At 37.7% G+C, this 26,801-nt stretch overlaps 4 protein-coding genes across 8 annotated transcripts in view; 2 read left to right on the plus strand and 2 right to left on the minus strand.

The window, feature by feature from the left end:
* Positions 1-458: 458 nt before the first annotated feature.
* Positions 459-3,409, minus strand: pigh (phosphatidylinositol glycan anchor biosynthesis, class H). Its single transcript, XM_058756014.1, has 5 exons — positions 3,110-3,409; positions 2,801-3,010; positions 2,621-2,704; positions 2,446-2,527; positions 459-2,345 (listed from the first exon to the last, which is right to left on the minus strand). Exons 1-4 carry the CDS (start codon positions 3,284-3,286, stop codon positions 2,453-2,455), a joined length of 546 nt encoding a protein of 181 aa, XP_058611997.1. The 5' UTR covers positions 3,287-3,409; the 3' UTR covers positions 459-2,345; positions 2,446-2,452.
* Positions 3,410-4,268: 859 nt separating this feature from the next.
* Positions 4,269-12,072, plus strand: zfyve1 (zinc finger, FYVE domain containing 1). Its single transcript, XM_058756118.1, is given in 12 exon segments — positions 4,269-5,131; positions 5,134-5,582; positions 6,353-6,857; positions 6,981-7,195; positions 7,470-7,576; positions 8,457-8,565; positions 8,660-8,757; positions 8,850-8,967; positions 9,049-9,219; positions 9,301-9,481; positions 10,267-10,383; positions 10,631-12,072. Coding segments are annotated over 12 exon segments (2,334 nt in total). The 5' UTR covers positions 4,269-5,100; the 3' UTR covers positions 10,864-12,072.
* Positions 12,073-12,212: 140 nt separating this feature from the next.
* wdr21 (WD repeat domain 21) lies at positions 12,213-17,585 on the minus strand. The gene is made up of 14 exons (XM_058756119.1): positions 17,488-17,585; positions 17,037-17,191; positions 16,511-16,566; positions 16,262-16,419; positions 15,938-16,020; positions 15,726-15,828; positions 15,290-15,433; positions 15,151-15,200; positions 14,572-14,651; positions 14,382-14,474; positions 14,125-14,222; positions 13,122-13,301; positions 12,897-13,011; positions 12,213-12,811 (listed from the first exon to the last, which is right to left on the minus strand). Exons 2-14 carry the CDS (start codon positions 17,141-17,143, stop codon positions 12,579-12,581), a joined length of 1,500 nt encoding a protein of 499 aa, XP_058612102.1. The 5' UTR covers positions 17,144-17,191; positions 17,488-17,585; the 3' UTR covers positions 12,213-12,578.
* Positions 17,586-18,149: 564 nt separating this feature from the next.
* dpf3 (double PHD fingers 3) overlaps positions 18,150-26,801 on the plus strand; it is a 34,602-nt gene continuing 25,950 nt past the window's right edge. For all 5 annotated transcript variants that reach the window (XR_009267605.1, XM_058756004.1, XM_058756005.1 and 2 more), the window contains exon 1: positions 18,150-18,291. Coding sequence is in view for 4 of the 5 variants with exons in the window: in XM_058756004.1 (XP_058611987.1) it covers positions 18,260-18,291 (32 nt within the window). In the remaining variant the exon portion in view is untranslated. The remainder of the gene's footprint in view (positions 18,292-26,801) is intronic.

Here is a 26,801-nt window from a genome sequence, read left to right on the forward strand (position 1 = left end):
CCCCCCGAGCAGAGTTCCTGGGAGGTTCGCACCTCCGGGAGGGACGATTATCCTGTCAGGAGCATCTTCACAGCAACTTAACAGGATCATTTCAAACCCCTGAGTTGTTTTCACAGCCTTTATGGGAATGGTCATTCCAAATGGTCAGAAGGGAATGAAGCAATGCTACATGGGAAAGTGTATTTAAATAACAACAAGGACTCTGAACTCTGACCTTTAGGTTCTATTCGGGCTAAAGCATGACTTCAATACGAGTTAAGCCCAATCGAAAGCATTTGTAACAATGTTAATTATCACAAAAAAAAAAAAAAAAAAAAGAGCAAAAATCAAGGTTACAATGAGGAAAGCAAAAGGGGACAATTTTTGGATGATTTAAAAGGAATTTCAAAAAGCTTGTTTTAAAACTTCATAAAAGACATTTTATAAAATTACTTATATTTATAAAATTACATAAAATGTGTAGTACTTGAGCTGTAAAACTGTTCTTGTAATTTTTAATGGTCATTTTACACTGACAAGGGAACAAAGCTGCAAATTGGATATACAATACAATTCAAAAGTTTGGGGTTAGCAGTTTTGAAGAAATTAATACTTCTATTTAGCAAGTATGCATTAAATTGATCAAAAGTGACAGTAAAGACTTTCTTTTAACTTTCTATTCATAAAAGAATCCTGAAAAAAAGCTTCCACAAAACTGTTTTCAGTATTGATAATAAATGTTCCCTGAACAGCAAATCAGCATTAGAATGATTTCTGAAGGATATAATCACAAACAACTGGAGTAATGGCTGCTGAAATCTCAGGTTTGCCATCACAGGAATAAATTACACTTTACAATACATAAAAACACAGAGAAAAGGTCCGTATGTGATCATTTTTCAAACTAAAACCATGTTAACACAAATATTGTGATTATACTATTAAAAAGTGCCTCATTGTAACCCAAATTATTTCTTTATTTTAAGAAAAAGAGGAAAATATCCATACCAAAAGAAATTAGTTATCAACAATGACAGATTTGCCATCATTTAAGGTTAACTTGTACTGAACCCAGTATATTCATTTAAAAACAAGGGGAATTTGTGTTCTTAATCATTGCTGACAGTTGCTTTTTTAAAGTGAAGGGAATGTTTCACTGTGTGTAAATACAAAGCAGCATGAACACAAATAAACAAATGGGAGGTTTCTCTTTCCTTTTCCCCCAAACAGGTAAACTTGAATGACAACTCTTACAAGTGTCTATGCAACAGGCAGCGAGTTCCTATAAGGAACTTGCAGACTATTTAAATAATACAGAGGTGACATGTAAAACATTTCCTCAGAATATGTAAAGGTTAGCAGAATCCTAAGTAAAGATAAACACAACAACAAAAGTTTTGTGTTCCACAAAACCACAGTAAGAGCTATAGTGTGATGGATGTTCACAGCAGCTGTGCACCAGAAATACTGTGAAACTGATATTGCAGGATATTGCTTCACTTGCCTTCTGTTGTCTGACCTCTAGAAAGCATCTACTTGGTACAGACCACCACAGTATACATTTCCACTTCCCTTTTATAAAAATTTAAATGCAATTCAGAAATCAACAAAATAACTTAATTCAAGTACTTCATTTTTAAGGAACATTCATCGCTTAAGTAACCAAGAAGCTTTGTGATGCTGTGAATTCTGCAATAAGAGCTCAGATAAACTTACAGTGAGTTCTGCTTGACATCCCGACAAAAGCAGGAACACAATTAAATGCTGACCCACCAAGAAGTAAATGAGATGGATTAGCATAATCCCTCAAATGACCCACAACAATGGTGGCAAAAAAAAAGACCTACTTTAAAAGCTGAATGATGCACTGATTCTCCATACTTAAAAAAAACAAGAAATTAAAAAAACAAAACAAAAAAAACTATGTATCAAATAAATGAGTATTATAACTTTTAAAACAGTTTTATTGTTCATGTTTTCACTTTGATTTTTAAATAGGAAAAAAAAAGATAAGTTACTAATACAATGACCATTTAAAATGTCATATGATCAAGAGTATCACAGGAAATCATTAATATCATTAATATAACAAACCTATTTGGTTCCAGTTACCAAAAAAAATGGCACACACGTCCCTCTAGTGGTTAAAAATGTCAGAATCAGAAGGAAACAAATCACTGCAATATTAATATAGAAAATTTTTAAAACCTATACTACAAACTGTAAATGGATACAACATGTATCTAACAAACCACTACATGTAACAGAAAAATGTAGTGTTGGTGACAACACAAAAACTACTAACAACACACTTATGGTTCATTCTTCGTATTTCCAATCTTTATCCTGTTTCAAAGAAAGACTGTCTGTAGAGTAAAAGAAATGGAGCCATAAAATATTCATAGACACAGAAATGTGTCAATTAGGTAAAACATGTATAGTATGAAGCATAACATGAATCATTACCTCGGTGTCATCTGGACTGTGCAAGAATCTCTTGACAGCTCCTGTACATTTGAACCAAACAATTCAGCCGAGGCTTTGAACTCTGCCGGAAGAATGCAACGTGTTAATTTACAGACTGACATGCCAAAGATTTCTATAATCGTGCCTTTGCAATAGAACAACAGCTGCTTCATACCGGGAAAAGAGGGACAACACTGGTCACGGTCTCAGGATCTGCTGGGTCCTTTATCAGAATGCACAGATAGTATATAATGCTGTGCTGAGGTGGAAACATACAAGGGTGATTATTTTTGACTATTTCTAGATCACAATGTCAATCACGCACAAAAGTCACTGGAGAAAACGGCATGTTTACCATATAAACAGCCTCGTTGATCACGATGTCTTTCAGCTTGTTCATCTCAATGAATATCGTACTTTCTCGACCAGATGCATAAGATGAAGAGAGCTGGACACCAAGGGAACCAATTATAAGAAGGGTCTCATGGTCCACCTTCACAAAGTGAATATGAATCATCATCCCAGCCAGAGTGAGGATGATGGCACTCGACAGGACAGTCGTGTTCTAGACATTAAAAAAGAAAAAAAAAGTCATTAGTAGTGGAATAATCTCATTTTAGTATTGGAACATAAGCTTACGAGTTCATATTCTTGCTATTCTTACCTCGGTGAAGAAAAACACAGCATAAGCAAATAACCAAACGAAGCAGGTGTAGATCATCACCTTGCGCAAGGACAGTTTCGGTGAGGTGACTGTAAACTCTCTGCAGAAAGCAGAGTGAGATTGACAGTCTAAAGAAATCGAGTTGCCATTTATGTCTGTGAACTCTTCCTCGGCCATGATGATCACAGTCAGAACATTATATGAATAAAGATTTAGGATTGAACAGCTTTGCTTTGACAGTCATTTGACAACAAACAGTGGAATCTTCTTCTTATGGGGTATGGTGTTGAAACACGAATAGAAAAGTGTTTTCCCGCCACCTAGTGGACTGGGGTGTGAAAAAAAGTAAGAATTTGTTCTAGTTGACCTTTTTCAGGATAGAAAAGCCCATTTAATTTTACGTGATTAAAAATGAGGGCCAGACAGTCGGTTGTTGCTACTTTGTGAAAATGAACACAAGGGACTTTAAACTTTAGGACACTTTTTTTATTTTATTTTTTTAAAAAAAAAGAGTACTTGTTACAGAAATAATATTCTTTAAAACAATATAGCCTACTTCGACAAACATAAGTGTGAACTACATTGTATAGGCTACTATTTACAATGAAATGAAAGTCTAATAGCTTAAACTTTACATTTGACATTAAATAACAGTTAAAAACTTTTAATTAAGTACTTCACGTGCTTTAAAATGTCAGTCTACATATTAAGTATAATTCTTTAAAGCACATCAAAATAAGTTAAAATGTGCTTTAAAAATAATTTGACATTTTAAAGTGCACTTTTTTAAATGTTTGTGTTAAGAAACATGAAAATGTATATTAACGTAATTTCATTAATATTTTCTGCAAGTACAGTTTAAAACAATTTTAAGATCAAGTACACTTAAAAAAACAAAAACAAATTAAGCACACTTCTTTTTCAGACAGGGATGCCCAATGGCAAGTTATTATTCTGTCTCCTCATATGTTCCCACGGATGTTCCACTTGCACCATCTTGTTTTTGAAATCATATAGCTGTTGACCTCTGCCCACCCTGCAAGTAAATACTGCTTGTGGCGAATGGACTCCGTTTCCCATCTGGCTTTGCGGCTGGTAACCTTCGACTTCCGCTCCAGTGAAAACAAGCCGATCAGCTGATCTGACCTGGCAACAACATTCACCCGAATCTACCGGGGAGGGGAATCATTTTACAAGCTGGTGGGGAAAAACAGTTATCTTGACATCAACCGGCTTATTAGTTTGTGTTTATCAAAGGGTCGTTGTCGTGTGCGATGTTTCAGGGAATGCAGCAGCTTGTTTGATGTAAACTGCGGTGTGATTCTGGCTCGAAATCAGCTTGTTTTGTTCGGTCAAAGCTGGGTTGATCAGTGTTGTTGGGTGAACATACTTTAAGGACAGTCTGTACGATACTAAACCATTATTAATTCAGCTGCATTAATCATATTTCTAACCCCCTAGTATTTGTAGTCTTTGAAATTGGAGGTGTTTTTATAGACACGTATGCTAAGCTTAGCTAGCTTGAGTAACAAAGCCCAGGACGATAACACCCGAATGTAGCCGTTTTCTTAGTGTTTACATCTGCCAATAAATACATGTCGATTGTCGTTGCTTGTAGTTCGTAAGTTTAGACACTTTAGACTGCTTGATTACTTTAAAGTCAACCAGAAAGCTAGACAAGTCTGACCTAGTGCTATACGGATGTCAACTGATCTATTTATAGTTCATATTGAATATTTGATTTTAAGCCAGTGTCATAATTTGACATCACATTTCGAATTCCAGTGATATTCAAGGAAAACGAGTAAAATATTTTGTTCTCTCTTGTTATTTTAAATCTCTCTTGTTGATTGTACATTTAGGTTGGTCTCTGCTGTAGTTAGTGCAACTTTGAGGAATATCTAGTCAGTATATTTACTGAAGGATTTTAGTACTTTAAATTCGGTCGCTTCCGTTCGGTTCGCTACATCGCCGTTATATTTAGACGTATAATGAGCAGTCAGGGCTCGTCGGTGGAGAAGGGGTGAACGGCGCTTTGGTTTGTCAGGAGAGTTACGCCTGCGGTGGCTCTGACGAGGCCGCCTTTGAGTGCGATGAATGCGGCAGCCTGCAGTGCGTCCGCTGCGAGCTGGAGCTCCACCGACAGGAGCGCATGAGGAACCACGACAGGATCCGAATCTCACCTGGACACGTACCCTACTGCGATTCATGTAAAGGGGACGGGGGCGTTCCGAACGGGGGTCGCCTGAGAGCAGTGGTCCGCTGTCAGGGATGTAAAATCAACCTGTGTTTGGACTGCCAGAAACGGACTCACAGCGGGGTCAGTAAAAGAAAGCACCCTCTCACCGTTTACCCGCCCTCGAAACCCGCGGAGAAGAACTGCAGCACTGGAGATGAACAGCTGGATGCGTTCAAAGCTAAACTGGAGCAAGTCAACAGCTTTCTTCTAGTGGATGAAAAGGAAGATATGCAAGTAAGTCAGCTTGTGTAACTTTTGAACTTTACACCCGTTTTCCATTTTATACAACAGGGGTGGGGAATGTTGATTCTGGAGCTATCCTCTGGAGGGCCACTGTCCTGCAGAGTTTAGCTCCAACCCTGAGGAAAAAAAAAAAAACTACCTGTATCCTGAAGACCTTGATTAACTTGTTCAGGTGTGTTTGATTAGGGTTGGAGCTAAACTTTGCTGGGACAATTCTGGTCCTCAAATTTGATTGGCTGAGTGGTGTTAAACGGGTGCTCATTGTGAAGCTAATTGAATAAAGCTAGACCAGGGGTGTCAAACTCAGCCTGCCTCCCAATGTGCATACTATCCATCCTACATTCTATGTGACATTAGTAATTTTCAATACTATTTAGGGCAGATAGGGTGGATAGTATGCACATTGGGACGCAGGGTCAGTTCCCGGAGGGCCAAAGCCCTGCAGAGTTTAGCTTCAACCCTGTTAAACACACCTGATCCAGCTAATCAAGTCCTTCAGGCTTATTTGAAAAGTACATGATATGTGTGTGGTGGAGCAGGGCTGCGGCTCTCCAGGAACTGAGTTTGACACCCCTGCTTCAGAACTACTTATTGGAACAAAATCGCAAATTATCAAAATTAAGTTGAGCATGAAATTTGTATTTTATGCCAAAATAAATAAATAATAATAAAAAACGTGATACAAGGAAAATGTGTGATATTGAGTGAGATTAAATGTAACACATTATTAAGCAACATGTTCATTTCCACAACCTGAACAGGTGAAGGATGAGGAGGAGTTTGTGAAGAAATTAGGCTGCAGGCCAGAGGAGCTCTTGAAGGTGGTGTCCATTTTCGGCAACACTGGAGAAGGCAAATCCCACACTCTCAATCACACTTTTTTTTTGGGTCGTGAAGTTTTCAAGACATCTCCAACCCAGGAATCCTGCACCGTTGGGGTGTGGGCAGCACTGGACCCTGTCCATAGAGTGGTGGTTGTTGACACAGAGGGACTCCTGGGGGCAGGAACTAACCAAGGACAGCGAACCCGCCTCCTTCTGAAGGTGCTTGCGGTCTCTGATCTGGTCATCTATCGGACACATGCTGACCGGCTACATGATGATCTTTTCAAGTTTCTAGGAGATGCATCAGATGCATATCTAAAACATTTCACAAGGGAGCTGAAAGCCACAACTGCACGCTGTGGTTTGGATGTGCCCCTTTCGACTTTGGGTCCTGCTGTTATAATCTTCCATGAGACAGTCCACACCAAGTTATTAGGCTCAGGTCAGTTTTGGATGTTTTCTACTTTGCTGTCCTTCTTACCCAACAATAAGTCAGGAATGACACTGAAAGATATGGTAAGCAAAATAATAAAAGCATAATACCTCTCTTTTGCACACACTGTAGACAAGCCATCAGAATCGGCCGAGCGGCTTCTTCAGGAACGTTTCAGAAAGCTTGGCCTCTTTCCGGAAGCATTCAGTTCTGTTCAGTACCGGGGCACTCGAACCCACAACCCTCCGACTGACTTCAGCGGTCTGCTGCGCAGCGTGGAGCAGCAGTTAGACAACAACACTACACGATCTCCACGGTCTGCCGGTGTCATCTATAAAGCCTTGCAGGTTATTTTTTTTTTTCGTTGATAATCTCAATAACACTTTTAGCTCATCAATGACATGAAAGGGTGGAAGAGTTGGTTTGAAATGTTCTCAACTTTTCTCTTAGAACCTTTCCTTTCCTTTTTTTTATCTACTGAAGTGGCCTGTTTTTGTCACATGACTATTTACAAATCTTAAGCTCTGGCCTTGACATATTCCAAAGGACATTTGTGCCATTTCTAGTTATCAGTTGTAATGTACAGTAGTTTGTGTGGCTGATCAAGCTCTTGTTCTCTAGGCTTTGAGTGAGTGCTTCAGTGGAGAGATTCCTGATGAGCATCTGGCAAGCAACTCTTTTTTTCCAGATGAATACTTTACCTGCTCCAGCATCTGCCTCAGCTGTGGGTAAGTCTTCACATCACTACTGATTTCAAATCTGTTTCACATTTTTAAAAGCAACAGTTACTTAGAAGAACATACTCTCTGCTGTTCAAGAGTTCGGGGGCGGTATGAATAAAAAGAAAAAAAAAAGAATTTTTGTAAGTAGCCTCTTAAATTCGCCAAAGCTGTTTTTATTTAATTAAAAATACAGTACAAACAGTAATATTATGAAATATGATTATACAATTTAAAATGACAGTTTTTTTTATTGTAGTATATTTTAAAATGTAATTTATTTCTGTGATGGCAAAGCTAAATCTTCAGCAGCCATTACTCCAACTTTCACTTTTGATCAATTTAATGTATCCTTGCTGAATAAAAGTATTAATTTCTTTAAAAATATATCTTACTGACCTGATTAAATGAAATATGGTAGTAATAATAATAAGATTGATTTAATTCACCAAAGAACTTTAGAGCCTTCTATCTTAAAACTTTGAATTTAAATTCTGCATTTCCAAATTTCATGTGGGCATATTCTCTTCAAATGATCGTTCAGAAATAAAAAATAAAAATAGAGATGCAATGCTCTAAAGGATCCCTGAGCAACATTTAAGCATGTAAAATGAATATTTTTACCTCCCAAAGAAAGTTCTATTTTTACAATTGAGTAATTTACATACACTGAGAACTAAATGGTAGAATCAGTTAAAAGAACCGGTTCAAAGGAGTTATTTGTATGGCTCCACTAAGGTGGCTAAACTAGTAATTAGATGTTTGACTATACTATTTTGACTCTTGTAATGCAGGTGGAAAATTCATTGCATTTACACTCTCCTAAAACCTGTTCTGAATTAAATTTTTTTTTTTTTTAAGTATTAATTTCCTTTTTTTTTATTTTTAGCTCAGGCTGTAAAAACAGCATGAATCACCTACGAGAGGGTGTGGCGCATGAGGCCAAACACCGCTGTCGCTATTCAGTCCACTATGATAATCGCATCTATACCTGCAAGGTAAGACATAAACGATGAAACACATGACCTGACCCTGACACATGCTCTGTGACTGCACAGGTCTGATATTATGTGTGTAAACCTGCTATTCCAGGCTTGTTATGAGAGTGGCAAAGAGGTAATTGTGGTTCCAAAGACGACGGCATCCTCTGACTCACCATGGTTTGGCTTGGCCATATACGCCTGGTCCGGGTTAGTCGTGTTATTGAATTATATTCATAAAAGGTGCATTTAGTTCAGTTCATTTAGATGTACAGGACTAAGTTGGGCTTTTTCCTTTGCAGATATGTGATCGAGTGTCCAAACTGTTCGGTGATCTATAGAAGTAGGCAATACTGGTATGGGAACCAGGACCCTGTTGATACAGTGGTTCGGACTGAGATCCAGCATGTCTGGCCAGGGGTGAGCTGCTGTTTGTCCCACGTATCAATATTTAAATAGCAAAAAGAACAAGCTTTGTTTACTTTCACATTTACGTCTCAGTCCGACGGATTCCTGAAGGACAACAACAACGCTGCGCAGAGGCTGCTGGATGGTGTGAACTATATGGCTCAGTCTGTTTCAGAGCTAAGCGTCAAGCCTGCCAAAGCCGTCACTGCCTGGTTAACAGACCAGATTGCCCCTGCTTACTGGAAGCCCAATTCTCTCATCATTGTGAGTTTTAATGCTAGGCCATTTTAATGTGGCTTTTTTAATTAAGAGAAGTCTTCACTAAAACACTTAAACTTTTTACAGAGATGTAAAAACTGTGGAGTGGAATTCCAAGATAATGATACAAAGCACCACTGTCGGGCTTGTGGAGATGGTTTCTGTGATGGTTGCTCCTCTAAGACACGGCCAGTCCCTGAGAGAGGTTGGGGCCTGGCGCCTGTGCGAGTCTGTGACGCCTGCTTTCAAAACAGAGGAATCCCAGAAGGTATACCAGAATGTAGATAGATAGGTGCCCAAATTTGTGGCTAAAACTGACAGATCTGAAAATATTGACCTTTTTTGCCTCCAAAACATAATTTCATTTCATAATGTTCATGAAACATGCAGATGGTTGCTCTGAGCACAACAAATATCAGATGAAGTGAGTCGTATGGTTTTTAATCTACTTTTAAATGTAATCTCTCTGGAATAGTGTCAATATATTTCCTGAGAAATTCAACACTAATGTTATCCCATGCCTTCTGCAACTCAAGCAGAAGGCTTTCCTTTGAATGTACAATAGCTCTGTCCAGTTTATTTTCCAACTCGCCCCAAATTTGTCCGGACTTTGAGGGGCCAATTCATCATTTTCAATGTTCCAGGAGATTCCTTTCTTCGCAGGTAGTTCCGGCAAAAGTTCGTTTTATGGGTATTGTAATGGCCAATTCAACAAAAACAACTGAAACCTCTTAAATATGTCAAGTGTTCTAACAATTATATAGATAGATATATAGACATGTATTAGTGCATACTGAAATTTCAAAACTAATGAAGAATTTAGTTAAAAAGTGATTGTTTTTTCATAATCTACCTTGCCGTTACGCAAATCAGAGATAATTAATATCTTAAATTACGCCTTGCTAAATACTATAAAAAACAATGCATGATTTACATGGGTTTGAATCATTTTGAAAGTACTACACACTTGGTGTCAGATACTGGTGCAACATGTTGTGATATAAACATGCAGTGTTTCAATCTATAATATCATAATGTAATTGTTTTACTTAGAACTACTGGATGCAGCACTGGAAGAGGAGCAAGGTGGGACTCTGATCGCCAGGAAAGTGGGAGAAGCTGTTCAGAACACATTAGGAGCGGTAGTCACTGCTATAGACATCCCTCTTGGTGAGTTCTTCACTCCTCTAAGAGCCTATAAAAAAAGTTAACATGACAGTATCTTACTACTAATATAAATGCACACTGGAAACTCAGTTAAGTATCAATCTATTATAATGGTAACTAATAATAAACCTTTGGTTTGTTCAAGGAACCTCTTTTGTTATCTTTAGGATTAAGCATTTTAATTTCATAAGAGTTACATACTTGCGTAGGAATATCTCAGCGTATATAAATTATCAAATGCGTTTACTAGGTCTGGTTAAAGACGCCGCCCGTCCAGCATATTGGGTCCCTGACCAAGACATCCGTTGCTGCTACCAGTGCCAGCGTGAGTTTAATGTCCGTCTCTCTATCCATCACTGCCGTGCATGTGGACAAGGAGTATGTAACGACTGCTCCCCTGATCGCCGGGCCGTGCCCTCCAGGGGTTGGGACCATCCTGTGCGGGTGTGCATCACCTGCAACCAGAAATCTGGAGAGCTCTAGCAGAACCGAACATTACTCCGCATAATAAGACACCCCTGTATGTGGCCACAGTGCTTCAGGACGGGTTGGGAGGGAAAAAGCACTGCTCCCGAACCAATGAATCCAATGAATGATTGTTTGAGAGGAACATCTCTGCTTTTTGTCCCAACACTTCATTCACGTCATGCTCCTCAGCTCTACATAAGCTGTTCACAGTTTAACATATGTAATGGCCTACATATTTTCTTCTTTTAAAGGTTAAATTCAGCAAGAAAATAAATCTGTCAAACCCTCGACAATCCTTTGTCTACCATGCAATACGTTACCTGTGGGCAGGCCCAGATGGAACGTTGGAATGAGCGTTTTTGGGAAAATCAGCAGAATGGGTTTAAACATGGTAGGAAAAAAAAAAAAAAAAAAGTGTTAAACATGATCAAAGGTGCAAAATATGAATTAAGTCCTGTGGCTGCAGATCCATATGGGCCTTCCTGTGGGTAAAGGCAGCTAACATATGGCCTCTACATGATACATAGACCGGTGCACAATTATTAATAATATTGTTTACCGTCCTGTTGTGTTGCTCAATTTTCAGTTTAAGGAAAGATTCATTTGCTTTTACCTGTTTAAAACACAAGGTTGTCCATTCCTTTACCCTCCAAGAAACCCTAGTGTAGATTTTAGATTAATTCCTATTTGTCTCTCTCTATTATTTGCTGCCTGTTATGAAACAGATCTGGCATGATCATGCAAAACTATCAGATGTTGTTCAGCATAATTTAAGGACTTCTTTATCATTTGTTTTAAATGTGTGTACTCGAGCAGAATGTTTTTGTTTGACGTTTTTAAAAACGGACCTTTTTATTGAATCACTACCACTGTTGCCGAATCAAACTGCATAGTGACTCTAACACAAAGCCATGATGAAACCACACAGAGGATGTGGCTCTGCATTATCTGTCAAAAGAGATGCCAATCCACATAAATCTCATGTTATCATATGGTAGTTGCTCTTATTTAGCCCCAGGTATGTGTTCTGATCATTGTCACTTAAATTGTTTTCTTGGCCAAACAAACAACAGGTTATTGTAGGCTCAGTGAGGCATTATGTGTGGATGACCGAACATGGCTGACAGACATAAGAAACATGAATATCATTTTATGTTATTTGCACCTTGTATGCCAATTAAATTAAACTTGAGTACCTCTAAGAGTGTGGCTTAAATATAAAAGTGTAAATGCATATTTCTACTTAAAGGGACTGTTTTCTTATTTGTCCATAAAATGAAATTCCTTGGGGTCCAATGTTGTTTTTCATTTTATGGACAAAAACAGTTAAAACATTAAATTCATGTTGGGATTTGAACTAAAGATACAGATAAACAAAGTTTGGATTTATTTTGAATTGAAGAATGGTTCCCCCTCTTGTTTACAAAAAGTTCCAGCACATTTCAAGTAAAATATTTCCAGAAAAACAACATAACATGAAATTGCACTTTTAGGAGGTATGTTCCAAGTGACTATAATTGAGATCTTATATCTAATAAGCTTTTCCAAAAATGTATCTATTGATGATATAACAGATAAGAAGTATTCTGATTCCATCGCAGTCTAATCTAGAATATTACTGAAAAAGCAAAACTAAAGGCAAATGGTAAAATGGCAACATTTTGGTCAGTAAGACACAGTAACAATGATGTATTTACCACACAGTAGCCTGTGTTTTTAGATGGCAAATGTTAGCACTGACCCTCCAGTGTTAGACTGTCCTGATAGTCTTTGTTGTAAGAGTAGTAGTACAGATCATGATGGACAGCCATAAGGAGTCCAGGAAGTCCTCTACTACCACCCAGCTGGGAGGAAAACACCACATTTGGGATCGAGTCTTTCCCTGCAGGGTGGGGCGAGGGGATGGTCCTGAGGAGACGGCTGTCATGGAGGCTCCAGAGTCGGGTGTAGCAGTCCTGACCCACTGCAAACGGCACACAATGAGACGCATTACAAGTATTGTGATAGAACTGACCTGAAACTATGGTTTAAATTTAAAAAAGATATACCAGCAAGCAGCAATCCTTCTGGCTCATTGACATGAATGGGTAGGTAGGCATATTCATTGAAGTGTCCTTCATACTGTTTGACAGACCGCTTAACACGGATGTCCCACAGCTTTATCTGTTCAGTGACGATATAAAGGGAGAATATAAATTAATAATTCAATGCTCTAAACTGTTATTAATAGCATGATGGTCTGTGGTCATTTTAGTTGTTTATCATGGACAGACCTTGCCCAGCATGTCAGCAGCGAGGAGGTAGTTCTCATCCTGTAGCAGTTGGACCGAGGTGATGGCTGACTCCTGGAAGAAGCGGCTGGTCTTCCAACCGTGACTGCGACCCCTGTCACGCTGACGCAGGTCAATGCTGAAGATCTCTCCTGAGCGACAGCCGTTGAACAGCACGGGAGCCTAAAATACAAAGTGTCACACAGATATCTTTGCTCACATGCATAAAGTAAAAAAACGTGAGAAGATTGATCAAATTTACAAAATCTTATTATTATTGAGAGCATCAGCAGCAACCCATGCATACGTTGTGCTACTCTCGTGAAAACACTTTGAAGACTGACATGGAAGAGAAGAAATTGTTGAATAAACTCATTTAAATTTATTGGCGCACAAAAAGTTATCTCGTAGCTTCATAAAATTAAGGTTGAACCGCTGATTTCACATGGACTATTTTAACAATGTCCTTACTACCTTTCTGGGCCTTGAATGTGGTAGTTGTGTTGCTGTCTATGCAGGGTCAGAGAGCTCTCGGATTTCATCAAAAATATCTTAATTCGTGTTCCAAAGATGAACCAAGGTTTTACGGATTTGGAACGAAATGAGGGCGAGTAATCAATGACAGAATTTTCATTTTTGGGTTAACTATCCCTTTAAATAAATATAAATAAATATAATTTTGCATTAACTTCGTATTTAAAGTTGTTACACATTTCTAAGGTGCACTCTTTTTTCGCGTGTTGTCGACTTGGACTTGTTCTCAAATTTAGTGGTATGGATGCAGCATTACACAATTACACAATCATTAATTTCTGTAAAATGTTTTAATGAGGTAAAAATGACAGAGCACTTTAAAATATAGTAAAATTGAGAGGGACTGGAAAGTAGGAGGCGACAGAAAGAGACAGACATGATGCAGGTTAGACTCAAACTGCAAGCATGTGCACTACCATTGCGCCAAGACTTCAGGGTTGCTTGGGATGAAAAATCATTGTTCTTTTCTCACCCTCAGGGCAAACTGTTGAGCTAAAACATCACTGCCTGCGAGGTATGTCGCTCTGCGTCCAGTCACAGCATCCGTCACAATCACTCGTCGAGAAAGGCCTAGGTATATAAATATATAAACATAATATATATAAACAGTAAACTGTCATAATATGCAATATTACTGTTTTCACCATATCATTGGTCAAATAAATGTAGCCATGGTGAGCATAATTTTCTTTCCAACAGCATATTGCAGAAACGCATTCAAAAACTCACCAGTGCTGAAGGTTTTATCAGCCTGTGGGTTGAGGCACCATGCACATGACCAAGCTGTGGAGATCTTAAAACTGCACAGCATCCCTGGTTGATCTGATGAAAAAAGTAACTTCAGTTTAATAAAGGGAAAACAAATAAAAAGTGTTTTTAATTTAAAAATGTGGGAGACCCAAAAGGAAAAGATTTGTACCTGGATTGAAGTTACTGAAAAGAGAAGCAGGTAATAAGCTTACACAGCCTGGGGTCTGAGAAATTCCCACCAAACACAACCTGAAAAAACTTGTCAAGAAACACTTTCTCATCGATTCGAGATGTTTGTGACTACTTTATTTGATTAATTGTCATTAATAGAGTAAATATGCAGGTATGCTCCTATTGTAAAGATATAGTTTACACACTTTATTCAAACTTTCACCTACATTCATATAAAAGTATTTTACATTTAGTCATTTTGCAAACGCTTTTATCCAAAGCGACTTACAATTGGGGATTTTAGAATTAACGAAGTGAAATCTGAATGAAGAAAGACTAAATATTTTAAAATTAAGAGGATATTAACCAATGCCAATAATTGCATATCATAATAATATAGTGTGTAAAGTCCTTCTTCCACCTCCACATCTGTTTTGTGGTAATGTTAACAATTTATTGACCATTTATTTTATTAGCCACTGATTGTGAAAACCCCTGACTCCCCATTACAATTTCAAAATAAGCATAAAAATAATTGAAGATGTAGTTTTTAGCATTTATAATGTTTGAAGGATACAGAACATGAGAGTCTGTATGTGTTACGGACGCCCAGCACACAGAGTTCACCTGAAACAAAATGAAAAGGAAGTAGTTTTCAGTACTATAAAACATCTTATTTTTGGTGAAAGGAATTCATTTTAAGTTCCCCTGGTTACCTTGCGGTTAGTGAAATAAAGGTTATCGCACATCTCCACCGACAGAGAGCCTTTTCTGCAGCCGTGGAAATTCATAATGCCGTACTTGCAGCCTCCGTGTGACACATCATTTACTGTGAAGACTCGCTCACAAGCTGAATCTGCCTAATAAGATGCATCCAGAAAAAAGAAAAAGAAAAACACAGTCAGACTGCCAAAACTTAATCTTCCTTCTGCTAGTTTTTCAAAGAACAGACAACTGGAGGCCAAAACCTCCAGTAACACCTGCCAGCAATCCATTTCCATGAAAACAAAGAGTAACCCACAAATGGTTTGACTGTTCTCAAGTTGCCTGTCCTCAGCAGAACATGCTGTTTTTCCACTGAGAACACATTTAAATGGACTGAGTTGCCTCAGAAATCAAGTTTCAAGTTTTTCCATTAAATGAGAGGCTTACAACAATAAGATGGAAGTTATCTGTGTTCGGGCTGGTGGAGTTGGAGCTCTGCACCTCCAGTCTGTGACGCTGCATCCCGCTGACTTTCACTTCATGGATCAACCTGCAAAATGAGAACACCCTTGGAATCAAATTCATTTTGGGATCCAATTTTTTCCTGGCCAAGAACTTTCTGAAAAGAAGTTGCATCCATAAGACATTTTATGTCATACCTAGAATAGGAGCTTGGGGGCAGCAGACCCAGATGTCTCTTCTGTAACAGCGATGCAGAATTTAGCCCAGTCCTGGGAGCTTTCTGAACATATTAGGGAGAAACAAGGATAAAGTGAATCACCTGCACATCTCAATACAATGATTTATTACCAAAACCCATCCAGCTACTCCAGATATGCTCGTCCATAAAACATCCATAGATTTTTCTCAAAGAACTATACAGTTGGAATTCAGTTCAAAATGGGATACAAGCATTGAGGAATATCCATTTAAACCACATTTACATATAGCTAGAGGACATATTCAGTAATTCACCAACTCGCCTTCCTAGGACCATCATCCTCTGCCAGCAGCGCTGATCTCTTTTTCTCCTCTTCCTTTTTCTGAAGCCCTTCTTTTGTCAGAGGGTTACAGTTGTTGTGCCCAGGCAGCAAACGAAAGTAGCGGTTTTTCTCTGGGTCAAAGTAGAAACCTGGCAACTCTATAAACAATAATGGTCAATGGTTAAGTGAATCATTTTGGAATGACAGGACAAAAAGACGTAAAGGGAGATAATGTAAGTAAAAGTTCACCTGGTGCAGATGAGGATGTTGAGGATGAACTTGCATCACCTGCTGCACTGTCAGAACTAGGAAAATTAATAATGTTAATGGCTAATATGAAGCTAAATAGAAACTTAACTGAAAATAATCCAACTAAAATTTGACCGGAAGGAACAGAACTGCCAAAATCACTGACTCTAGGTCTCAATACTTTAGTATGAACACACTTGCTGATTTGGAATGCAACATACACATTGAAGAGATTGATCACTAAAATAATGACTCACCCTTGTGTTGTTTCAAACCTGTTTGACTTTCTTTTGTGGAACATAAAAGCAGATGTTATGCAGAATGACAGCATTCACTTTGACGGCATCTTTTGTCCATATGATGAAAATGAATATTACTGAGGCATTCATTCTGCTTGACATCACCTTTTGTGTTCCACAGAAGAACATAAACATGTCTGCAACAACATGAGGGCGAATAAATGACATCATTTTCATTTAAAGGTGTGTCTAGGTGAAAAATGATAGACTCTGTCTGTATTAGTTACCTATATTCCCGCTCATCGTGGGCTGAACGGTGTCTGCCTCGCCACTGTGACTGATTATGGTGTCGGTGACGGTCCCTGCCACTCGATCGCCAGTTCCCCCGCTTCATTTCTACTTCTCAGGAGTCATGCCAGTATATCTCAAAACAGATCAATGCCTTTATATATAAACAAAGAGGGGGAATTGTGTATTAATTTTGGTTTTAGCACATATGAAGGAAAACCCACTTTCTGGAGCATTATTTAGAAACTGAGCAGTGATGAAAAACACTGATTTGTTATGGAGCTAAACATGGAGCTAACACGCTAAGATTACTATTATGAACACGCACGTGGCTCGTTCATGTCAACGGTCACTCTTGCAGAAGAGAACTCACGTTCACATATTGATTGATCGCTGAAATAACTTGTAAACTTTACGCAAAAAGAAGAGTCATAATAAACTTAACGTTACCTGAAAAAGATGCACTCGTGCTGACCTCTTCCTGTTTGGAAATATGATTTCCTCATGACACCGAGAATTCCCGCCTCCTTACTGTTCATTGGTGGAACCCTGAGACTTTGCGATATTGAAGCAATGTGACTGGACAATGAGCTGTCAATCACGTTAGGGGCTGTCTCGTTGACATACAGAAACATGCACGAAGCTAAAGGAATTAATAAAAATATAAATAGTTATAATTAGCACAATGTAACTGTGTTTTAATTATGATCGTTGTATGTATTTATATTTAAAAGAAAAATAGATAAAAACAATATAGGCACAAACATGTATACTGTTTATTTATCATATATAATAGTGTTAATTAATTACATTTATATATTTAAAATAGGCCCTATATAAATCCCCAAGCACAAATTGTGTAGTAATGTAGCAACTGCAATAACATAATTAAAATTAAAATCTAGTTAAAACTGACAGATGAATCTTATTTTTCTAAAAGCTACAGGAGGCTCTTATTCTGCTGCTGAATGTAAAACCAACATATGCAGTTTGCAAAAATAGCGTTACTTTATCTCTTCAACTTGCCAAACAAGTAATCTAAGTAAAGATGTTGAAATAATGTTTTATAATTTTGACAGCTCTCGGAAGCCACGCCCAGATTCTGATTCCTAGCATTGTATTGGTCAGACTGCCGGACACTGAGGTCCGTATTGGCTGCTTTTCTTTCACAAGGTTCCCAAAGAACTCAGAGATTTGGAATATTGGGTTACAGTGTGGCAAAATGGCGACTGTCATTCAGAATCCGCTGAAAGCGTAAGTAATTATAAACATTATTTTCGCTCGTTTTCGAAAATGTGTTGTATTCCGCGTGATTTAGAGCGTGGGTGCAAATCGAGTCTCGAAATAGGACTGTACGGACCGTGCATTTTGTATTTCAAGGAATTCTGTCCCAAACGAATAACTGTTTAATCCATGTAGTTTGTCTTTGTGTCTTTGTCTTACATATGTAAATACATTAGAAGCGTTGTGTTCGGATATTAATTTCGCAAATATGCAATATGTGTGCCTCAGCATTCAGCCTCTGATGGTCAGTGTTAGTGCAGCATTATTTCGGATGCAATGCTTTGAGAGTGTAACGTTACAGACTCCGTTGACTTCTTTGCAGGACACCTAGATAAAGCCTTGGCCATATATTAAATCTGAGCTGTCATATGTCTACACGCGCGCTGTATGCCACGCTAAACAACTTAGAACGTAAAATAATCATTTAAAGATTCAGATGCAACGTGGTGAAGTAAATTGATTATATTGTCGTTTTAAAAATGCCTATAAGAAGGCATCGAATAATTTCCCCGTTGTGGCCTATGGAGAACTGACAGACCCTGTCACATAGGCTACACATTTTTGAGAATTGGAAAGTGTCAAGTTGCAGAACGAGTAAAATATGAAATATGTTCATTTCCCTTAAGAATTAATTAGATAAGTTTCTCTAACGCAAGCCCTTTCGTTTTTGTGCACCCACGTAATAGTAAACATTACATCGGATATTGTTTAATATACATTGATATTTGCGTCGTGTCTGGTGAATAAATGCCGTTTTATTTGTGATGATATATTATAGTAATATAAAAAAACAGGCTAACAATCATGAAGTCAAGAGATAAGTGATGAATAACAATGGAATTCCTGTCCTGTTCTCTGTTGTTTGTCTGTTGAAGTGCACGTGACAGAATTCCAGGTTCTATCACATTACATTTATTAGCGCTTTAAGAAGAGGTCAGAAGAGGTTGCCCTTATTAGGCTACTGGCATTTGTCAATACCTTTTGGTTTAGACTGAGTAGTCCCGATGTGGAACTTTGCAGGAATTGTTTTAAGTATTTGATGGAGGAAGAAATTATTTACTTCTAGTGTGACGTCTAATAATCAGTAATCTTGACATTAATAAAGCAAATACATGTCACCCTTTGAATTTCACATAGGCATTTATCTTAAGCTACTCCTACATTGCATAGTGAGTGGAATATTTGAAGTTCTGCAGGCATTTAAAAGAAAGAAAATACTCATGCTATATAATAAATGTTATTGCATTTATGCAATATCTAGTCATGTTTTATATAACATATTATTATATGTGTATGTGTGTATTGCATGACTATATTGCATGAGTAACTACATTATTTACAAAAGTATTTATTTTCTTTGGTCATGTCTTATCTTGCAAAGGAGTGAGCTAAGATTGCATCTGGTGCCTCCTCAAAAAAAAACAAGGTTGCATTACATCCTTGGATTCATACCCGCCTAAATCATAGTTACTTTAGTGATTTATCTCCATTCAAACTCAAGCTGATTTGTCGATGTAAGTGTGTACACTGAGGGGGATGCACCATCTCTAAATGCTGTGGTGGAGCAGATTAGCAATATCCCAGGATCCCTCAGTACCCATCTGTTCCGATGACTAGCTGCAGAGATGTCAGTGGGCAAGAGACGGAGCCCCATCTGCTCCAGATCAGGGACATAAAGCTCCCCTCCCATCCCACCAAAAAGACATCAGGGGGTCACCAGGAGCAGGAAAAGGAGCCATATTCACCTGTCTGAGCCCACCTTTATGTTTTTCACTCTTCCCAGTGCTATCATTCTAAATGCTTTGCGATAAAACAGTAAGCATTTTCCCTTATTGTGTTATGGAGGAATCTGTGAATGTTGGATTTGGTTAACAAAGACTGTTGCTGGTGTAATTTGACTGTTTTGGCTATGCTGTTTTTTTTCCTCTGTAAATCTCATTATGTTGCCCAGGCAATTAATGTGTTTCTTGTCTGGTTGCTTGTTCATTGTGAATGAGATTACTTCCCACCGCCGTTAAACACAAGTGTTGTTTTCTAGCAAGGAGCAGTCATATATATACTGTGTTCAACAGCATTTAGTCTATTCATTTATTAGTGTCTGAGCGGGGTCAGGTGGTTTGTGGTTGTTTCATCTCATATAAATCGAGGGGGCGTTGAGGAGGTGAATATGTGGGGTTTAGGTTAAGGCGCTTGCAGTAGCCTGCTCCCCTCCCCCGTCTTCGCTGTCTGGATGCATTTCGCTTTCGCATTACAACTGCACTACAAACACCGTTGAGCCCGAGGTCTTTGTGTGTCCAGGAACAGGGGTTTGTGCTGGGATAGACTCCACTACTCTAAACCCTTTTCCTGTTTAGCATTTGTTTGTTTTTTTGTATATGCTGTACATATTTTTAGTCAGCTGAAATAATATGGCTTGTAAAAGAAAAAAAAAGAATGGACATAAAAAATAAAAGAAATTAAAAAAAAAAAACTGAAAGGAAAGCATATTTTACATGCCTCTCTTCATTCCATTCCATAATCCATTTGCAAACAGTCTAGACCTCTACATCACCTTTTTTCTTTTCTTTTTTTAAAATCAAGACACTAAATATTTGCTAACAAGGCCGACAACTGCACACTTCAGGACTTCTTCAAGCTCTTCTGGCCTCTCTCTCTTGCTCAAGGCCCTTTCTTTATTCACCACTGAGGGGTTTCTCTCAGAATGTGAGTGATATCATGAAAGCTCAGCGGTCTGATGGGGCACCTATGTTTAGCTTCCTCACAGCCTAGATTTGCTTCAAACTCTTCAAGACTGACTAAAGAGGTTCATAGCAGAGCTGAATTAGGCATTGCATTTCCATTACTGTCACATGATTTCACAAGATTCATAATAAATTGTAAAACTGCAATTTCTGGGTACAACTTGCATGTGAATTACCATCAGAAAAGGAATCTTCTAAATACTTACACTAGTCTGTGGGTGAGTAAAAGCTTCAAGTTTGTTTAACTGTACGTGATTTACCCTTTGAATAGGGATAGGAGGACATTGAAAAGTAATATAATACACTAAGTTTGGGGTCAGTAAAATTAAGAAAAAGTAATAATAAATGTATTCAGCTGGAATGCATTGAACTGATCAAAAGTGACAGTGATTTTTACACTGTTACGAAAAAAATCGATGTCAAATAAATGCAGTTCTTTTGAACTTTTTATTCATCAAAGAATTGAAAAAAATAAAAAATAATAATAATAATATATATATATATATATATCATATTAAGCAGCGCAACTGTTTGCAACATTGATTATAAGACAAGATTCTTAGGAAACTGGAGTAATGACGGCTGAAAATTCAACTTTACAATCAAAGGAATAAATTAAAATGAATATTGTTGTTATAAATTATAATAATCTTTCACACTATTATTCTTCTGTATTTTTTGATCAGTGCAGCATAAGAGGCTTCATTCAAAAATATTACAAAATCTTACCGACCAAACTTTTGAACAGTATATATTTCCAATATTAAAGGGGTAGTTCACCCAAAAATGAAAATTCTGTCATTAATTATTCACTCTCATGTCATTCCAAACCTTTGTCGGAGACGAATTGTTGAATAAAGTTGTTATTTTTGTTTTCTTTGCGCACAAAAAGTATTCTCATAGCTACATAATATTATGGTTGAACCATTGATGTCACATGGACTATTTTAACGATATCCTTTTCTGGGCCTGCAAACATTTCAGTAACATTGCTGTCTATAGAGGCGAAAGCTCTCGGATTTCATCAAAACATCTTAATTTGTGTTCCGAAGATGAACAAAGGTTTTATGGGTTTGGAACGACATGGTCACAATATATCATGTAGTGCTAAATATGACAGTAAAAATAGTCTAGGTATGTCTTGTATGCCATTAAACAAAAAATGAAACCTGCAATTAATGATTAAAATAAATTGAAGCTACATTGTTAAATGCCTAAATTCTGTTGTAGAGGATCAATGCTTTTTGGTATGGCAACTGTAGCCCCAGTAATTAATGGTCAATTGGATTAACAGGCATGTAATGAGTGAATGTAGTGAATGTGGTGCACTCAGTGCCCTGGGTGTCCAGAGAGAGAGAGAGAGAGAGAGAGAGAGACTACAGCTTCTGTTTTCAGCCTCTTCATCTCCCCATAGACACACAGAAAGGAGCTTGACTGTGATGGATCACTCTCTCTCTTCTCACTATGCACTGTGGATGGCAAATCCCTATTCATATCAGCACCTTCCTATCCTCCGGTGCACCACAGACTGTTTTAAAATACCCATACAATCACTTAAAATGCTTATTCTGTTTGGAGAGGGGGTTGACGTTAAAGTGAGAGGTTTTAAGAGGTTTAGAGGTGATGTAGCAGATCAGATCATCACAGAAAGCCCCGCCTCCAAATTAGCACCATTGGTTGAGCCAAATGTTGCTGTGCTTAACATAAAAAATGGCGCACTTCATCTGGAAATCTGGACTTATGATAAAGCATTTGTAGTGAGATTTGTGAATGAGTGATTCGAACAAGAAAGCCATATGATTCCAAAAATTCTAATACAGCATTTCGGTGAAAGCAGATCTTGTTTATTCGCACTGATGAAAAGCTTCCTTAGGAAGTGCTTTGAGACAAGACGTCTCTGTGCTGGTCTGTGTTAACTAATGAAAGCTTAATCACATTTGGAGAGCAGGTTTACAAAGCACGTGTCTAATTGAAATGCAGTGCTGATTATCACGACGGTATGCATATGTATTTGAAAGCGAACAACAATTCTCTGAGCAACGCCTACCTAAGCCAATGATTATTCATGGACACCTGTCCTTAGAGAGAGCATTCGGATTAAATCAAACTAAAGGGGTCATTTGAATATGAAAGACATCTTCTACATCCTTATGTTCTTTTGAGACACAAAGGAGACACCCCTGTTGTTCAAGTAATATGAATATAGACGCTGGCTGAGTAAAGGGGCCTCCAGCCTCTGAGTTACACACAAAACTGTGAATGAGCTGCAGCTCTGCTCTGTTGAATAAAGAATAGGTATTAATTTCCTAAGAGCAGCCCAGGGACAAAGCACATGGCTCAGTGCAGAAGGTTCATTTACAGTTTTCATCGAGGCTGAAACAGGCTGATAGAAAAACGCTTGTTTACAAATGCATTTGAATTGGATGTGTGAAGACTGAATAAATGTTTAGTCTGCAGCTAATTTTCTTTGCTCTACTTCTCAATGAGAACATATTGTCTGCTGCTTTTTGGTCAGACTCAGTGCATTTTCCCTATTTATTCCTATATATATTCTTCTGAATTTTTTTTAGCCTTCTTGTAGCTCAAAGAATAAAGCTTCTGCCAAATGCATGAATGTAAATCATATATTCTTCTAAATTAGATATTGGGTCTAACAATCAGTGCCACCATTTATTCTCAAGTATGAAACATTATTATTAATCATTTATATCATGTAATATATAGTAACAACAATCTTGATAAATCTCTAGTAATATAAAAATGTGAAAATAATAACATACATAAATAACAACCAGAAATACAATCATAGTTGCCATTATTATTAATAAAAATAAGATAATGCTTTTATTGTTCAGTATAATTTTTTTATTATTATTTTGTCAAAATGCAAAAACTAAGTAATAATGTTCTTTTTAATAATAATGACAATTTATTTAATATGAAATATTTTATTGAGTATAAATATACAGAATTAAAATTATGCATAAATAACAAGAACAAATGATTGAATCAAATGATTATCATTATGCAAATGAAGATAATCATATTTTCATTGTTATTTGTTATTTTATCAAAATGCAAAAATACCGAACACTTAATATTTAGTCATATTTTAGAATTAATAATCAAGCAATTAAAGAAAATGAGTTTTACTCTTTTCTTTCTTTCTTTCTGAATTCAATAATATTTGTTTGGTGATTTATTTTATTTTATTTGATTGACTTCTTTAATGATTAACAACATAATCTGCGCAAAATTAAGGTCTAGCCTTTTTCCATTCATCATGCATTCACTGGTCTACATATCTTTAAAACCTCTCAGCTTACAGAAAAAGTGAAATCCATAATGCCTTGTTATGACACCTAGCTGAATGTTTACTCTAAAACATTCCAGTGTCGTGCCAACCCACAATTTTGGTGAACACACAAAGACTTAACCTTTCGCTTTCAAAGTTAAAGGATTTTACTTTACCAAAGTCACATTTCTGTTTCCTGACCACACACTTGTAAAACATGAATCATCTATAGTAGCTTCATGCTCTTAGGGTTGTGGAAATCAAATACTGTGACAGATTTAATAAACATCCCTTCTATTCTCCTCAGTCCATAACTAATCGACATTAAAAGAGTGAAGATCTCAACGACCTTCAAGAGGCTCTCTTCATCCGTGCCTCCAGGGAGGTGGCAGAGAGAATACATGTCTTCCAACACGCCAGTCTAACTGTTTACATAACTGCTCCACTCTGTTGACCAGAGTCCTTGCCTCGAGTGTAATACAGGAGGCCGTGAACACACGGTATGTTTATAGTAGAGGGGGAGGCTGTATGAAGCGTGGTGTCTGTCCACACACAAGCTCTCTCCTTAAGATGGTGCTGATAGACACCGTCATCATCAGCCGCTCATTGGTAAGCACTTGTCATCTCTAGGGGCTGTTATGGTTTTGTTTAAGGTGCTGAAAAGTAGTTATAGATCGGCTCTGAGAGGAAACTTGAGTTGAGAGCCATCAGGGCCGTTTAGTCCAGTGGAGCATGTTGATGATTATGGTGATAGCGGCTTTCCTACAGGTCGTGGGCGCTCTAATGCGGGCCTCTGTCACTGCGACTTACATAATGACTCCTGCAGTCTCCAGCTGATAGCACAGGCATATCGTTGCAGGGAAAAAATGCTCACAGGAAGCCCAGGAAAAAGGGTGCAGTGGAATATAGTGAATGCTGGAGAAAGGAAGAAATGTAGATGTAATCTGGAGGTTTTCGAGATGAATGACGAAAAGAATCAAGAATTCAACAGCTGATTTGGGAGAGGATACTGTTCTCAGTGTCTTTTGGGTAGAGACATAAGGAATTTAATGATTCCGGTTTCTAGTTTGATTTCAAATATCAATTTTGGTTGGTTGGATTACTTTAGTCACTTGACATTCACAATGAAATTCATATTTATTACATGTAGCAATTGGTATATCTCACCTAAACGCATACAGTACAATTCTGTCATCAATTACTCACTCTCATGTCATTTTAAACCTGTATGAGTTACACACACACACACAAACAAACATTTGAAGAATGTTTGGACAAAAACAGTTGAAACAATGAAGCTCAATGGGGTCCAAAATAGGGGTGTTGCAATATATCGGTATTGACTGTGATATTTTAAAAGTGAAATATCTATTTTGTGTTAATAATACTAGTATACATACAGTAATACTGTAAATAAAATAACTTGGAAATTTGTATTTGAAATTTGGAAACTGGTTGACACTCCAACCAATTTCCAAATTAGTCGGTGTTGGTTTCATAACACACTGGTTACTACCCATCATAAAACGGAAAAAAGATTTTTGAATCCTGTAATAACAAAAACAAAACAACAAAACAGGGCATTAGACCCGCCAGTCTGCATGAATTTCCAGTCAACAGCAATTGTTTTTTTTTGGTATGCATTTGTATAGTTACTGATCACAAACTCCACCTCCATACACATATTTTGAGTGTGATTCATTAGGCAAGAAAAAACCCCCAGAATAAACAAAGTTAAAGAAAAATTTTACTGATAGCATTTTTCTCCCAGAATTTATATGGATATCGCAGTAATATTGCTATTGTCAGTTCTTTTGGCCTGGATAATTATGTAGTAAAAATCTGATAACGTGACAGCACTAGTCCAAAACAACAGTGGACTGCATTGCTTTCCAAAATATCTTCTTTTGTGTTTTAGGGAAGAAAGAAAGAGTCACAGGTTTGGAATGACATGAGGGTCATGAACTGTTTCTGCTCATATATACAGATGTTCCAGAATGGTGGCAGTTTTATTTTAATGGAACTGGTTCTGAATAAGAACTGGTTCTCAATTCTCAAAGCTACTTTTGTGAGTAGACAAGGCTATCAAATGTTAGTTGTCTCATTTGTCTTTCTCAGGCCTTTGCTTTTCATACCTGCCTGCTCTTTTTCTCTCCTGCCCCCTCCAGACACTGAGGCTCTTTGTGTCACTATGCTGGGTTGGAATACTCCTCTTTGTCCAGCCCAGCATTCCTCACATATCTGTGTATCCTCTAGTCCAGAGAAGAGTGATCTAATCGAAACAGGAGGCAGTTATGGGGAGAGAAGCCATGCGGGCTGACTCAGGTCCAGTGTATCTCCTGTCTTTCTGTTTGGAAGTTAGTAGTCACATCTCTGTGCCTTTTGACTACCTAGAGAATGATACGGATAACACTGTGGCAAAATGAATTGTGAAAAGAAACATG

This window comes from Onychostoma macrolepis, chromosome 20 (assembly GCF_012432095.1).
Source record: "Onychostoma macrolepis isolate SWU-2019 chromosome 20, ASM1243209v1, whole genome shotgun sequence".
In the NCBI taxonomy this organism is placed as follows: Eukaryota; Metazoa; Chordata; class Actinopteri; order Cypriniformes; family Cyprinidae; genus Onychostoma; species Onychostoma macrolepis.

Coding starts and splice junctions, on each gene's coding strand:
- pigh (XM_058756014.1), bottom strand. CDS start 3,286: ATGGCCGAGGAAGAGTTCACAGACATAAATGGCAACTCGATTTCTTTA. Junction 3,011..3,109: donor CTGTGTTTTTCTTCACCGAG/GTAAGAATAGCA, acceptor TTTAATGTCTAG/AACACGACTGTCCTGTCGAG. Junction 2,528..2,620: donor GTGTTGTCCCTCTTTTCCCG/GTATGAAGCAGC, acceptor TTCTTCCGGCAG/AGTTCAAAGCCTCGGCTGAA.
- wdr21 (XM_058756119.1), bottom strand. CDS start 17,143: ATGAAGCGGGGGAACTGGCGATCGAGTGGCAGGGACCGTCACCGACAC. Junction 15,829..15,937: donor CCCCCAAGCTCCTATTCTAG/GTATGACATAAA, acceptor CTCATTTTGCAG/GTTGATCCATGAAGTGAAAG. Junction 14,652..15,150: donor CATACAGACTCTCATGTTCT/GTATCCTTCAAA, acceptor AAGTTTTTTCAG/GTTGTGTTTGGTGGGAATTT.